We start from the raw sequence: 15,995 nt of genomic DNA, 5'->3' as shown, positions 1-15,995 counted from the left end.
ACTTTCACTGTCGACCCTAGAGCTGTGCTCAGTAGACGCAGCATTCCGAGCTGATAACATCAGGTCAGACAACACTGAACATCTAGACTGACAGCAATCTGGCCTGTAAGGCGGGAACCTCCAGGTTGTAAAACCTTATAAATGTAGACGGAGAGGCCCAGCCCGCCGCCGTACAAATATCTTGCAAGGCAATCCCACTCGACCACGCCCACGATGAGGCCACGCCCCTCGTGGAATGTGCTCTGACACCTAGCGGGCACTGCATGCCCTTGGAAGCATATGCCAACGCAATAGCATCAACTATCCATCTGGATAAGCTCTGTTTCGACGCGGCCAGTCCCTTGGGACGCCCATAAAACGAAACAAAAAGCTGCTCTGTCTGTCTAAAAGCAGACGAGCGAGACACGTAAGCTCGTAATGCCCTGACTGGGCATAGGAGGCTCGCGTCCGTTTCCTCATCATTGACCGGTAGGGCTGACAGCGCGATGACCTGTGCCCTAAACGGTGTGTTGAGTGATTTTGGAACGTAACCATGTTTGTGTTTGAGTATGACTTTAGAGTCATTAGGTCCAAATTCCATGCACGTCGCGCTCACAGAGAGTGCGTGCAAATCCCCTATGCGCTTCACTGAAGCGAGAGCCAGCAGAAACACGGTCTTAAGAGACAGGTATTTCAAATCAATCGTCTGCAGAGGCTCGAATGGTCCACCTTTCATGGCCTCTAGTACCACAGAAAGGTCCCATACGGGGACTGTGGGAGGTCTGGGGGGATTTAGTCTTCTAGCTCCCTTCAGGAAGCGAATAACTAAATCGTTCCTTCCTATTGACTGACCTAGCGTTGTGCTCGAGAACGCTGTTATGGTCGCCACATAGACTTTGAGCGTGGACGGGGTTCTGCCCTTGTCCAGCAGCTCTTGTAGAAAGGAAAGCACCTCCATCACACCACAGTTAGTGGGTGACGAGCTGCGCACCAGCCCGAAAACACTGACCATTTTGAGGAATAGAGCCGTCTCGTAGACGGGGCTCTAGCCTGCGTGATCGTGTTTAATACTCCTTTAGGGAGTTCATCATATATTCGCTGGTGGCCCAGACATGAAGGGACCACAGCTCTGGGTGAGGATGCCAAATCGAGCCGCTGGCCTGAGAGAGAAGGACTCTCCTCACTGGTATCGGCCACGGGACAGTGCTCGTCAGCTGCATCAGCGCTGGGAACCAGGGCTGGTTTTCCCAAAACGGCGTTATCAGCAGTATTGAACATCCTTTTTCCCTGACCCCCTCTATCACCTGAGGTAGGAGAGAGACGGGGGGGAAAGCATAGAGATGACGGCGGGGCCATTCGTGGGCCAGCGCGTCTCTGCTTTTGAGTAAAATTCCAGACAGTGAGCGTTGTTCGGAGACGCAAACATGTCTACTTCCGCTCTGCCGAATTTCTTCCACAGTAGTTGTACTGTCTGTGGGTGTAGAGACCATTCGCCTGCTGGAACATTGTTCCTGGACAGTCTGTCTGGCCCTATGTTTAGAATCCCCGGCACATGCGCTGCTTTCAGCGAGTGCAGGTTGCGCTGAGCCCATACCAGGAGGCGTTCTGCAAGTCTGTATAGGTTTTTGGACCTGAGACCGCCCTGGCGATTTATATAGGAAACCACTGACATGTTGTCCGAGCGGACTAATACATGGTTTCCTTTTATTTGGGGACAGAAGCGCATCAGCGCGTTCTGTACTGCCAACATTTCGAGGCAGTTGATATGCAGGAGCTTTTCCCGTTCTGACCACTGGCCAAAAAACGGTCTGCCCTCGAGCAGAGCCCCCCATCCCGAGGTGGACGCGTCCGTAGACACCACTTTTATTCTCGAGGAAGTCCCCAGGCTTACACCTAACTGGTACCAGTCGATTGCTCTCCACGGATTCAGGGCTGTGACACATTACTGATTGACCGTGATACGAAGCCGACCGGGCGCCCACGCTTGACGCGGGACGCGCGCTTTCAGCCAGAGCTGCAGTGGGCGCATACATAGCAGACCCAGCTGCAGAACTGATGACGCTGAGGCCATGAGACCCAGCATTTTCTGAAATTTTTTGAGCGGGACAGACGCGCCGCAGCGGAACGAGCCCGCTGTGCGCTGAATGTCTGCTGCGCGCTGTGGTGACAGCCGCGCTATCATTGACAGCGAGTCCAATTCTGTGCCCAGGAAGGAAGTTTTCTGACTGGGGGACAGTGAGCTCTTCGCCCAATTGACTCTGAGACCCAAATTCTCGAGGTGATCGAGTAACATGGTCGTATGCTGTACAAGCACTGAGCGAGACTGCGCTAGAATCAGCCAATCGTCCAAATAGTTCAGTATGCGCACGCCTTTCAGTCTGAGAGGAACGAGCGCTGCGTCCATGCACTTCGTAATGTACGGGGTGCCTGGGACAAACCGAACGGCAGGACTGTGTACTGATATGCCTGGCCCTCGAAGGCGAATCTCAAAAATCGCCTGTGACGTGACGCTATCTGTATTTGAAAATACGCGTCTTTTAGATCCACTGACACGAACCAGTCTCCTTGGCGAACTTGCGCGAGGATTTTTCTGGTCGTGAGCATCCTGAACCGACGCTTCACCAGCGCTTTGTTCAGTTGCCTTAGATCTAATATGGGTCTGTGACCCCCGTCTTTTTTCGGTACCAGGAAATATCTGCTGTACAGCCCCCCTTCGCTTTGAGCTTGAGAAAGGGGCTCTATGACCCCTTTGCTCAATAGTTTCGCCACTTCGGCTCGAAGCAGGTGTGCTGCTTCTGTCTGCATTGTGGTCTCGACGCGCGCTGTATAGCGGCGCGGGCGTCGGTGAAACTGTAGCGAATAGCCTCCTTTTATAATGTCCAGCACCCATTTCGAGACCCCTGGAAGCTTTTCCAATGCGTTTGCATGAATAGCTAGAGGCTGAATACGAAGCGCGCTCCGTTCTTTCATTAACGGAGTGGTTTCGGTATGCTGTGGCACCAGAGACGTGCTCGTGACATTCGGGGCGTGGGGCACGCTGATAGCGGGAACTATTATGTCTGTGTGTGTATGTGGTTGTGTGGCAACAGGCACATTTAACACACTGCAAACACCGTTCACCTGCATACACGTTAGTTTCGTTTGTACAGAAACCTTTTGACGTGCATAATGTGATGTTTGTGGGCACTGTTAAGTGGACACGTTTACCACATGTGAAGCGCAATCGATCTGAGCCGATTTTATGCGCGCAGGGTCTGTATGACAGGTTGTGCTTGTGTGTAGAAATGGGCACTGGAGGAGTGGGCATTTTGTCTACACGTGAAACACCATCGGCCGTGGCCGGGACTCCAGAAAATACACTCTATTGGGGAATTATCTGGGTAGCCGTGAAAACAACCTTTGTGTGCAGGCAAGCGGGCGACAGAACCGGCTTGTTGGCTGCAGCAAACACTGGAACAGTCACATTTAACACACTCCAAACATCGTTCGCTTGCATGGAGCGAATGCACGCTGATTTCATGCAAAACGTGCTCGTGATATTTGAGGCATGGGGCACGCTGATAGCGGGAACTATTATGTCTGTGTGTGGATGTGGCTGTGGGGCAGCGGGCACATTTAACACACTCCAAACAACGTTCGCCTGCGTAGAGCGAATGCACTTTTGGTTTCGTTTTCACAGAAACCGTTTGACGTGCATAATGTGGTGTCTGTGGCCACTGTGAAGCGGGCATATTTACCACGTGTGAAGCGCAATCGATCTGAGTCGATTTTATGTGCGCTGTGCTTGTGTGTAGAGATGAGCACTGCTAGTGGGCATTCTTACACGTGAAACACCATCGGCCGTGGCCGGTTGTGAAGCGCAATCGATCTGTGTCGATTTTATGTGCGCTGTGCTTGTGTGTAGAGATGAGCACTGCTAGTGGGCATTCTTACACGTGAAACACCATCGGCCGTGGCCGGTTGTGGAGCGCAATCGATCTGTGTCGATTTTATGTGCGCTGTGCTTGTGTGTAACGTTAGAGATGAGCACAGGTTAGTGGGCATTCTTACGACACATGAAACACCATCGGCCGTGGCCGGGACACCAGACAATACACTTTATTGGGGGTTTATCTGTGTAGCCGTGGGAACGACTTTTGTGTGCAGGCAAACGGGCGACGGAGCCGGTTTGTTGGCTGCAGAAAACACTGGAACAGTCACATTTCCTGGAACTGGACGAGCGAATAACTTTGGTGGGGGTCCGGCAACAGCGGGACTCGTACACCGTCGTTTTCCCAGTTGTGCTAGGACGATTTCGGAGGCTCAGGTTTCAACTCAATCCTGGGCCGCGGGCCGCGTCTGGCGGGGCGGCGGCCAGACGAGAAAAACGTCAGAAAGCGTTAACCACGGGTGCCTCTCAGCAACGGTGAGAGACCATGTTACGCAGCGCTGACGCGGCTAGGCGGCGGCGAAAGCGCGGCGAAGCAGGTTTGACGTCTGACGGCAAGCTTTAGAGGGGAGGGCCGACTTAGCACGCCGTCCAGCGGAGGGCAGACATAACTGGGCTGCTATCGCCTCTTCTGAGCAGCATGCGCGTTCCCGCTTTGGCGGGAAACGGAAATCCTCTTCCTCCTTCATGGCCCCCCTCGTCAGCGGCGTCGATGGAAGCGGTGGCAGACAGCGGCCGCTTTACGTCCGGAACAGAGGCTGACGAGGTCGATGAAGCAGGCGGGCGAACCGGCGAGCTTTGTCGGCTGGGGGAAGTGTCCGGGGCCCGCTGGGCACGGCGCTTTTTACGGCGCTACACCGCGGCGGGCGGGGGAGCAGTCTCAGTGAAGAAGGCAAGGCAAGTCCTCAGAGTCACCATTGGCATCTGCACGAGCCGTATGAAGGCATCTTTAAAAAGACGCTTTGCTCTTTTTAGAGAAACAGTGTGTATCGCAGCGGCGAAACACACTGTAGATTATAAAGGATATAGGCGCCGGAAAGCGCAGCAGGAAGGCACGGAAGGCGGCGTGGCCAGCAGCTTCAGTGGCTCGTCCCGCTGAGATGCTTGCAGTCAAACGGCGGCTTCTTATCCGGCTCCAGCGATGCGTGTGCTTCGCTTGAAGGATGAAAAATCAGATAATAGCTGCCTATGAGCGATATTTATAGGTCTAGACCACGCCCTTTTAGGCGGGAAGCTACGAAAAGGGCGCGAAGCGACGCAAAGGGCGCGAAATGCCCCCATTGGATCTGGCGTCGCGTCAGGCCTCGCTCTAATAGGCTGCTGCAGTTGCCGCAGAGCAGCCAATAGGCGCGCAAGCTGTTTCGCCTATGTCTGTATGCTGCTGCAACACGCTTTACATTATTTCAAAATTAAGGATAATTTTTGGCTTCAATATCTCGCAGAAAAGGATTTTCCCCTAGCGTAAGATACTTCTTACGCAGTACGAGAGACCTCTCGTAAGAGAACGCAGTTCTGTCTCTCTAACTCAATGTATTCCGCTATGAACTTCCTTGAACTATTTGAGGCTTCGTGAATCACGTGACGATCGAACGCTTTGTCTTGATTGACAGAAGTTCCGTCCAATCAGCAGCGACTACGCCGGTCACACAAAATACCTACCTTTTCCGTTTTGACGCATTTGTCGTTGTGTTTTCTGACTTGTCGTTTTGTTTTTTTGTTTGTCGTTGTGATTTCCGACTTGGTATTTTGTTTCCGGAGTTGTTATTTTGTTTTATGGTTTGCCGTTTTGTTTTTAGATTTGATATTGTGTTTTCTAATTTGTAATTTTGATTCTGGATTTGTTATTTGGTTTTCAGATTTGTTTTTTGTGTTGCGATTTGTTGTTGTGTTTTGCACTTCTCGGCCACCGTAGTACGGCCTTTTTTTATTGATTACTCTGGATTGAAGTACCAAGTTGACCATGCAAGCCAAACCATTTAATTGCTCAGAAAAAATATTATTTTGACCTACACACAGTTCATTTGTTTATACACAGTTCACACATGCATGGCTGCAGAATGAACCCCTTTTAAACTGCTCCAAAATAGTTATTCCAGGATGCATTCTAAAATGATTTAATGTTGTAGCACAATGTGGTGTCAACAAAACAGAACTATGTTACAGAAATGGAAAAATGCAATTTATACTGTGGGAGGAGTTAATTTAACACCTTTGTTTACCAGCAGACAAATATTAACAATGTAACTCTTTTAAGACCCAATAGTGAGTGTGTCCTTTTTAGAGCTTGTCAAATGTTTTAGCGATGAACTTCTTGTCTGAAAAAGAGTGTCACAAAAACAGAGGGTCATACAGATTTAGAATAACATGAGGGTGAGTAAATGACAGTCTTTTATTTTTGTGAGGACTACACGACTCACCTTTATCACAATCTATGACTTGTGACACTACAAAAAAATAACATTTTATTAATGGTACAGCAGTTAGTTCATATTTTAAGGGAACGATTCAGCAGTAACATTAGGTTGTATTTGAAATAGATTTCTTATACTGTAAACTTGATTTTTCAAGTATTTTCTACGGTAATTGACATTGTGCCAGTAGATGCTTTCAAGCTTCTAAGAAACTGGATTGAACTTGAAACATTTCAAGTTTGGACATCTGTTAACGATGCAACCGTGATATTTTAAAATAAGATCCTTTAAAACTATTTAAAGTCACTAAAGCTTGGTAGTGGATGGTAGCGGAAAACCGCACTGGTTTAAGATTTTGTCACATCTGTTCAAAATGGTTATAGTTAATAATAAGTGAAATAAAACACCCTTTAAACCACATAAAACCATTTTAATACATTTATGATTCAGTATACAGCAAGTGTGGCTCAGTTTTATCCTTTTTTGTGAGTATACAAATCTTTTGCAATAATAAAGTCGAATAATTATTCAGATTAAATCAAAGATCAATTTAAGAAAAACAATTAAACAATTTAAGCAATTAAAAAAAAAAAACGTTTAAACAAAACTATCAACAGAACTATATTGAACAGAAATATTGCTGTACAGACATTGAAAATAACGAGAAACCAAAAAAGTTCTTGGTACAGATTTGTGTTATATAGACTATTATAGACTTAACATTATGAGAGAGTCTTGGACATTTGACTTGGAATATAAAAGTTAAATTTACTACTGGTATGATACTTCATGTTGTTTTTTTTGTCCTTTTTAGAGTATATCAGGTGAACTTAGTCACTAGTCTGAAAAAGAGCAGCATGAAAATTTAAAGATAATTTATAGTGTGTACATGATGACAAATTTTTATTCTTGAGTTCACCTGCAGACACTAACAAGAAGAAATATTTTAGGTCAATATTTTTTTAATGCTACAGAGTTTAGCAACATTTTTTTTCTTGCATTTTCCTGCAGAAGATTCAGGACAGTGAACATCTGGTTGTAATGTAAATTTGGACATTTCAAAATTTCTGTATGTATAATTATAGCGACTGTTCTGTGAAAAGTCAGATCCAGATTTCTCTGTCTGTCTGTCATCCAGTTCCTTGACTCTTCGATCCAGTTCTTTTGCTTCAGTCAGATTACTGTGTAGTTGTTTTTCATTGTTCGTCAGCTGTTCCACTTTTCTCTGAAGTTTCTTTTCTCTGTCATCTTTTAGGTGTTTCTCTCTCTGTCTTTGTAAATGCTCAGCTCTCTTTTTAGCTTCTTGATGTCCTCTGTCATCTGTTTTTCACTACTTTTATAAGAATCTAATCTACTGAGTAACAGTTTCTCTCTGTCTTTGTAAATGATAAGCTCTTCATCTAGCTTGAAGTCCTCCTTTGTTTGGTTTTTACTGCTTTTGAGAGCATCCAACTCATTCTGTAGCTCATTCTCTCTGTCTTTGGACTTCTTCTGATCATTTTTGATTTTCTCATTCAGTTCTATCACTTTCTTTGCATTTAGCTCTTTCATATCATTCATATCCTTCTTTAGATTTTCAGCAGTTTCTATATTTTCTGCTAGTTCTCCTCTTAGTTTATTCATCTTTTCCTCATACTCAGCTTCAAAATAAATTTCAGCTTTTCTGAAACACTCCAAATGATTTATGAAAAAATCGCTATGTTTCCGCTGTGTCATTGTCTCTGTTTTTTTAAATAACTGACTTACATCAGTGTTCTGTAAAATGTAAAATCTGCCTCCACACATCTTTAAACAGGTGTTCTGTTTTTTATCATTGTGCTTAGCCCTATCTATAAATATTACCATGCAATAGTCCAAGACCTTCTCCCCAAACACCTCACTGAGAGCACGTAAGAGATAATACTCGCTGCCAGAGTTTCTCACATCTCTGTGTACTAACAGAAAGGCATGAGGCCCAGGAAACAACAGTGATTCATAGTACTGCAGGTCATATTTCAGAGATTTGACTCTTTTGCTGAAAAAGAAGTATGATTTCAGGTGTTCCAGCCATCTGAATGGAGTTTTTAACACAGAAACCTGTCGTCCACAAACTTGAGCCTTCCTGGGCTTCAATTCCCCAAACTGAAATGCATCCCTGTTCTCTCTTTCTCCCAGGATTGTAGCACATGCTTTATCCACAAGAGCATCATCACCTCCAAGCACCATAAATCTCAGCTTTTCAGGGGATGCTCTGGACAATTCAGCTGCATATATAAATATAAATATATATAAAATAATAAAATATCTATTTCTGTGATGTTTAATACAGTAAAGTATTACAAAATTCATTCAGTTTACTGGATAAAATTGGAGCCCATTAATTTATTCAAATCAGAAAATGCAAAGCCAAATTTCTTACCGCCGTAATTAGTTAAGAGTGGAGTTCTATCCTCTGTTATTAAAAGAGACAGATTGGACAAAACATAATACATTAAAATAACATTTAGCAATTTAATTTGATCAATATAAAGATGCTGTGTATGTATTCTAAGATTGATAATAAGCTTATGCAACTGCTTGAAGTGTAGTCATTTACAATATACTTGTCATGTGTATGTCCTGTTGTGGTTAGTTTTCTGTTCCTGTTTGCCTCCCTGATTAGTCTTCTTGGGCATTCTTTAGTTAATTGTTCATCTATTTCTGTTTAGCACCCTCATTTAGTCTGTATATTTATTCTCTTTCTTTCTCTGGTCTCGTTTGACATTTAGCTGAACATTGGATTTGCCTGAGTTATTTCTATTGGGTTATTAAAGTGACTTCCTTAAGCTATTCCTTATTGAGTGTGTTTAACAGACTGTTACAAAAATATGTATTATTTTTAAGAATCTTTTTTTTTCATTAAGACTAAAAGTCTAGTGCACATTTTATAACCATGATCATCTTATTAAACAAGATTAAGTTCAATCACATTTCATTCCATTTGAACATTGAGTTACTTACTGAAAAACTCAGAATCTTCTACCAATGAATCTTGATTCAATTCCATCAATACATTTCTAAATGTTAAGAATTTAGTTTTTCATATTTTGCTTTTTTTATAGTACATACTTTTAACCTCAAATGCTCACCTTGTCCACCTCTGTGTGTACTCTGTGTAGAGATTAAAAAGTATATAAATTGTAAATATTTTTAGAAAATAAACGATCGTTTCACTAGATAAGACCCTTCTTCCTCGACTGGGAGTGTTTAGAGCCCTTTAAAGATACATTGAAACTGCATTTTGGTATTTCAAACTCGGGGGCTCATTGCTTTCCTCAAAAAACATCAATTCCTTACGACTGAAGAAAGGAAGACATAAGCATTTTGGATAACAAGAGGCTGAGTATCTGTAAATTTTTGTTCTGAAAGTGAACTACTCTATAGTTCAGAATAACAGCAGCACATCTGAAATACGCTAGCCAATGTATTTCAGTGTTACTTGCTTTATGTGTTTCTGGGTTATTGAAACATGGCATACTTCCTGAATCTATGTTATCTGTCGTGTTGGTTCCTGTAGTTAAAAATAAGACGGGTAAGTTAACGAGTATAGATAACTATAGACCTATTGCTCTTGCAAGTAAACTTTCCAAGGTTCTAGAAAGGATCCTTATGGATAGGCTTGCAGAATATACAGCATCAACAGATAATCAGTTTGGTTTTAAGAACAAGCTTGGAACTGATCTATGTATTTATGCACTAAAAGAATGTATGTACAGGTATAGATCACGCAATAGTACAGTGTTTATGTGTTTCCTGGATGCGTCAAAGGCCTTTGACCGCATCAATCATGGGAAACTATTTTGTAAACTACAGGAGCGTGGGGTCCCCTTTTTTCTAATTAGGATATTGCAGTTCTGGTACTCTCACCAAACTATGCAAGTTAGGTGGGGGATGAGTATGTCCACACCCTTCTATGTCTCCAATGGAGTGCGGCAGGGTGGAATTCTTTCTCCACTGCTATTTAATCTATATATGGATGATTTATCCAAAGAACTAAAGCAATGTAGAACTGGATGTTTGGTGGGCGATAACCTCATTAACCACATGCTTTATGCTGATGATTTGGTGGTTTTGTCTCCCTCCAGTGCTGGGCTGCAGCAACTTCTTAGAATTTGCTCTCAGTATGGAGTAATGCATGATATTAGATTCAATCCAATGAAAAGTGTGGTACTAATTGTGAGAACTAAGGAGGATATGAATATTGTCTATCCTTCTTTCTCACTGGGAGGTGAAACACTAGTAGTTGTGAAGAAAGTTAAATACCTGGGACATGTGATAAGAGATGACCTCAGTGATGATGATGATGTGCAGCGTCAGTGTGGTAAACTGTATGGGCAGGCAAACATGCTGGCACGCAAATTTCATGTGTACTACAGATGTTAAAATATCACTCTTCAAAACGTACTGTACCCCACTGTATACTGCTCAACTGTGGTGTAATGTTAGCATTGCAAAAATGAAAAAACTTCAAGTGGCTTATGATGATGCTTTAAGAGTTGTGCTTAAAATTCCCAGGTGGAGTAGTGCCAGTGAAATGTTTGTGACTAACAATGTGCCTACTTTTAAGGCTGTTCTGAAAAATGTTATGTATAGATTCATGTGCAGATTAATGGGGTCTAAGAACATGATTGTTGTGTCTCTAATTGATGTGTCAAAGAGTGACACAAGGTACTCATCTTGCTTTTGGAAATATTGGACCCAAAGCTTGTATGTGTTTTAAAAATTTTGATTCTCACATCTTTTAAATATTTTGTACTGTAATTTTAATTTTTCTTTTATTTTTGTATTGTTTTGTCTATATGGACCTTGATGTGTCTTGAATAAAGTTGATTGATTGATATACTCTACTGAACTACTACTAAAGGAATGCTGAACATTCACTCTAAACCGAAGCCCCCTCCGCAAAAAATATTACTAATCATATTTTTCAAACCAAAATCAACAAAAATTTGATATTATCTGAAAGCTTAGAGCCTGAGCTTTACATCAAATGCAATTTGATGAACTCCAAAGTAGTGCCACATAATTTGCTGATAACACATGCATGCCATTTACTATAATATGTCAAAAACATGCTACAGCTCATGTTCATGTGTCATATGTCATTTGAAAGGTCTCATCAAGTAGGATTCAAGGAGTATAATTGTTGGAAGAATATTCACCATTATTTGACTATATTACTATAATCATTAATCATTACATACTATAATTTATTTACGGCTAAAGATAACAAAATAATAATAATAATAATAATAATAGCTAAAAACGTCTAAGGTATCTGACATGTGGCGATTTCACTGGTCACTTCATGAAACATGCATGTATCATAGAAAATGACACGTCATTATTTTCATACAATTTCCCTAATCCGTCGATCAGATCAAACGATTTCAAAAGATTTCGTTCTCGCGCTTAAAGGGATAGTTCACCCAAAAATGAAAATTTGATGTTTATCTGCTTACCCCCAATGCATCCAAGATGTAGGTGACTTAGTTTCCTCAGGAAAATACAAACGAATATTTTTAATGAAAACCGGTGCTGTCTGCCAACCTTATCATGGTTGTGGATGGGCACCAAACCTTTAAAAGTAAATAAAAACATGCACAGACAAATCCAAATTACACCCTGCGGCTCGTGACGATACATTGATGTCCTACATTGATGGCGCGCCCGCCTGGTGGGGCCCTCCGCATCTCCCTTCTAGGGTGTGTGAATTTTATTCCGCCCTCATCGGCTGGGCCTTTTTTGCGCCCCCCGACACGCTGCCACCGCCCTGCATGCCATGGCAGGCGCAGGCACTTAAAGGCCTGCACGAGAGTGGTCCTGACCAGGGGGTATTTGAAGAACTCCACGCAGGTGGACATCACCTGACCAAGATGTCCTTGGTCAGGTGATGTCCACCTGCGTGGTCCAGGAACACCACCTATGGCTGACTCTGGCCCAGATGGCAGAGACCGACAAAGTTCGCTTTCTCGACTCTCCCATCCCCCAGAACGGCCTATTCGGCGACACCGTGAAGGGTTTTTGCTCAGCGGCGTCGAACGTATCGCCGGCCCCCAAAAGCCTGCGATCCTCCACCCATCGGCATACCCCATCGAGATGCCAGAGCAGTACGCCTCCCCGTCATTCGGGCTGGGCGTCTCCTATGGCGCTCCAACAGTCCAGGCAGACGGAGGCCGTCCAACAAATCCTGCCCTGCCGCGAAGTTACCATTCCACCGCCTGGGCCCCCGCCTCCGTCTGCCCGTCGCCGAGGGCGTCCCCCCGCTGAGCCACACGATCCAGGTTCGCAGCCGACGTCAAGCTGCCCGTGGGAGAGGGATGCCGCTCGCCTCTCAGGGTCCTGATTCGAGCACCCCGGAGGTGGAGAGAGTTACTCTGTCGGCACTCCTGCTGGAAGCGGGACTTAGCCGGTCATTTGAAATCACAGAAAGACCCGACTTTCTCACCTCTGGGGCGCCGGCCCCGAGTTCCTTCCTGAGCAGCACTTCCACTCCTCGGAACCAGACTCGGGACCGGATGTCGCCAGCGCGGGAACCAGGGAAGTAGGTAAGCACTGTTTAGTGCAGTTAGACACTTCTCCAGGACGTTTATCCTTCTGGGTTTTGTCTCCTTCGCCCAGCCTCACAGGTACCCCTTACATTCTTTATTCGGAAACAGGCGTGCCTCTGTTCTGCCTGCGGAGGTCGCGTTCCTACTGGCGAAGGACGCGATCCAGCCTGTCTCTCCAGCCGGGACGAGGTCGGGCTTTGATAAGAGTCCCGACTTCATGTGTCCAGTTAGAGTGGTGGGTTAACATCCGCCCTGGATGGAGCTCTGTTCCGATCCCTTCTTAGGCTGTCGGCACACATGCTCATGACGACGCACATACAAGTATGTTTCCGTCTCCAGGGCTGGGTTGCAGCCACATCTGCCTGAAGGGCACCCGCTGTCGCGTCTCGATCTTTCCCCGGCGCACACCCCTTCCGTGGTCTGCCCCGGGAATCGAGCGCTCAGCGCGAGGTGCTTTCATTTGGCTAGTCCCCCTCCTTCCTGCCTTCTTTAGGCCATGGGAGCTCCCTGTCCCCTCTTCGCCAGACAGGAATTCGCGTCTTCAACCGTCTCTTCGACTGGTGCTTTACCAGCCCACTCGTGAGTTCCGTTGTGCGAATACAGGGACCTGGTGCTTCGGCACCCCCGCCATCTGGTCCTTCAGGCCAACCGAGGGAATCCTTTTCCTCGGTCGGGAGCCCGACTCGGTCCACAAGACGGGCCGCCTTGCTACCAAGAGCGCGCAGTCAGTGCTGTAGTCCCTGAGCTAATCAGGCACAATACAGCGGTCCTCTCAAAATCAGAGGCTCCTGGGGCACATGACAGCTCTAGCCGCTTGCCGCTAAGCTTGTTTCATGTGAGACCGCTGCAGCATGATCGAGTCCCATGATGGGCATGGCATCTCGGCTCTCTCCGGACTGGCGTTTTCCCGCAGTATTGCCGACAAGTCAGCCCGGGTTGGGTTGCCATGTACAGCAGAGGCTTACAGCTCCTCCCCATCTGCTCCCATGGAGTCCACGTGGCAGATTTGCTACTTGCCATTAATTTGAAGCAGGGAAACTCAACCGTGCAGCCGGCCGGTTCCCACGGCAGTCCACCCACCTGCAGAATGGCGACTCCACCCCGTGACGCAGCTAGTTCGAGTTATATCGGCAGGCCCAGCCACATCCGCTCGCCCTCCCGATTCCTCCCATTGCCAGAGTAACACTGGCACATAGCTGACCTCCGGGGCCCAAGTACGCCCTTTGCCCAGTGAGCCTCCTTGCGCAGATTCTGTGCAAGTCCAGGGAGGACGAGGACTAAGTCTGTAGGCTGCGCTACAAGGATGGCCCACCCGGACTTAGGTCTTAGTAACCATCCCCTCGCGGCAGTCCCTCCCTGTAAGGGCACGGGTTGACACCGTAGATCTCTCCGGCCTTTCACAGGCCGTGATGCAAACTATCACTCGGGACTGAGCTCCCTTGACAAAGGCAGGCTTACGCACTGAGATGAGGTCTATTTGCTGGCATTCCTCTCGCTGAGAGGCACAGAGATACACGATTGCAGTAGTGCTTCCTTTCCTGCAGGAGAGTTGGAGCGCAGGCTGTCCCCTTGACTCTCGGAATATATGCCGCCGCTTAGCCGCATATCGCATGCAGTAGATGAAGAAAAGTAGGTAAGCACCCACTGGTCGTGAGGTCCCTCAGAGATGCCCAGACCGCACCTCATACCCTCTTGGGACCCCCCCGTAGCCCTTCATCCTATGTGTTGGCTCATGGCGCCTCACTAGCAGATATCCGTAGAGCTGCGGGCTGGGCGACACCTAATACCTTCGCTAGGTTCTATAACCTCTGCGCAGAGGCCGTATCATCCCGTGTCTTAACACAAGACATCAGGCGAGCGGGGGGACGGCTGGTGTCGGCTTGCCGCGCCATTCCCACGTGGATCCGTGCGCTGTCTCCCAGAATGTTCCCTCCGGTGAACCCTGGGTCCTCCATGCCCCGCAGTCAGGGCTAGATGCGGAGTAGTCCTTGGCTGTGACCCTACCTGGGTCTCCTTCGCCCCGCAGGTTGTGGCTATACTTTCCAATATTTTCCAGCGGAGGAGACCGCTGTTTCCCTCGTGTATCCCTAAGAAGCCTTATGGATATATTGAATTATTCTCATTTCCACATGCACAAATTCCATGTGCTCCGCCCCCCAACCCATGCTTCAGTACAACTGGCATCCCTGCAGGCCCCCCTTATAAAAAAGGGGCCTCAGGGCGTTGGGAAGGTTACATTCAATGACCGCCTGTGGACACGTCTTGGAAGACCTGCCGGCACGTTGCGTTTTGCGTAACGCGGTGTCAGGGTCGTGGCCTTTTCCATGGGTCTAAGTTCCCAATGTAACGTCGAAGGGATTCCACTGAAGGGGTAACGGAGGAGGGAACGGAGACGTTACATTCCCCTGCCACGCCCCTGGCGTCGCGCTGACGCTGGGCTCTCCCGGCTCTTCAGTAAAAGCCTGACTGAGTGGTGCGCGCAGCCATCTTATATACCCGTATGCACGTCCACTCGCCAATTTTCAATTGGCCTTTTTAATAAGGCTCAGAGGTGATCGGTCTCTCAAGCGAGATCCCAATGTAACGTCTCCGTTCCCTCCTCCGGGGAACGAGGGTTAACTTCGTAACCTAGACGTTCCTCTAAATTGGGCGTCCTCTATCGAAGAAAAAAAAAATCATATTTTTAAAAATCACTGTTGATCAACACAAAATAGGTATCATTTGAAAGCTTTTGAGTCTAAACGTCACAGTGCATGTGGCCATTTTGATTAACTCCTAAGTAGTGTTGTGTTTTTGTGGATAAATAGATTTTTTTTCATTAATTTATAAAAAATGTTTTTGTGCAATGTACTCTATTATGTCAGAAACATCATACAGCTCAGATAGTCATGTGTCATATGTCATTTGAAAGGTCTCATCTGTCTTGTGTACTTGTATATTGTTCTTTTTATAATATGTATCGTCTTGTCGCTGTCATTCTGTAGCACTGTGGAGCTTAAACACTAAACAAAACAAATTCCTAGTATGTGTACCTGGCAATAAAGCTCATTCTGGTTCTGAAAAAAAGTATAATTGTTTGGTGTTTTGATATAATTTGAGTGAGACATT

At 46.0% G+C, this 15,995-nt stretch overlaps 1 protein-coding gene across 1 annotated transcript; it reads right to left on the bottom strand.

Moving 5' to 3' along the window:
• Window positions 1–7,569: 7,569 nt before the first annotated feature.
• LOC141292105 (uncharacterized) lies at window positions 7,570–10,701 on the bottom strand. Its single transcript, XM_073824062.1, has 2 exons — window positions 10,600–10,701; window positions 7,570–8,532 (listed from the first exon to the last, which is right to left on the bottom strand). Exons 1-2 carry the CDS (start codon window positions 10,699–10,701, stop codon window positions 7,570–7,572), a joined length of 1,065 nt encoding a protein of 354 aa, XP_073680163.1.
• Between the last annotated feature and the right edge of the window lie 5,294 nt (window positions 10,702–15,995).

Source organism: Garra rufa, chromosome 19 (assembly GCF_049309525.1).
Source record: "Garra rufa chromosome 19, GarRuf1.0, whole genome shotgun sequence".
In the NCBI taxonomy this organism is placed as follows: domain Eukaryota; kingdom Metazoa; phylum Chordata; class Actinopteri; order Cypriniformes; family Cyprinidae; genus Garra; species Garra rufa.
The sequence above is the reverse complement of the archived record's forward strand: the minus strand, read 5'-3'. Positions and strand labels throughout refer to the sequence as shown.

Excerpts from the sequence above, each read along its gene's own strand:
- LOC141292105 (XM_073824062.1), bottom strand. The coding sequence starts at position 10,701 with ATGAAATTTGCGTGCCAGCATGTTTGCCTGCCCATACAGTTTACCACA. Across the intron at positions 8,533-10,599 it reads TCTCTTATCACATGTCCCAG|CTGAGATTTATGGTGCTTGG; the intron begins GTATTTAACTTT and ends TCCCCTGAAAAG.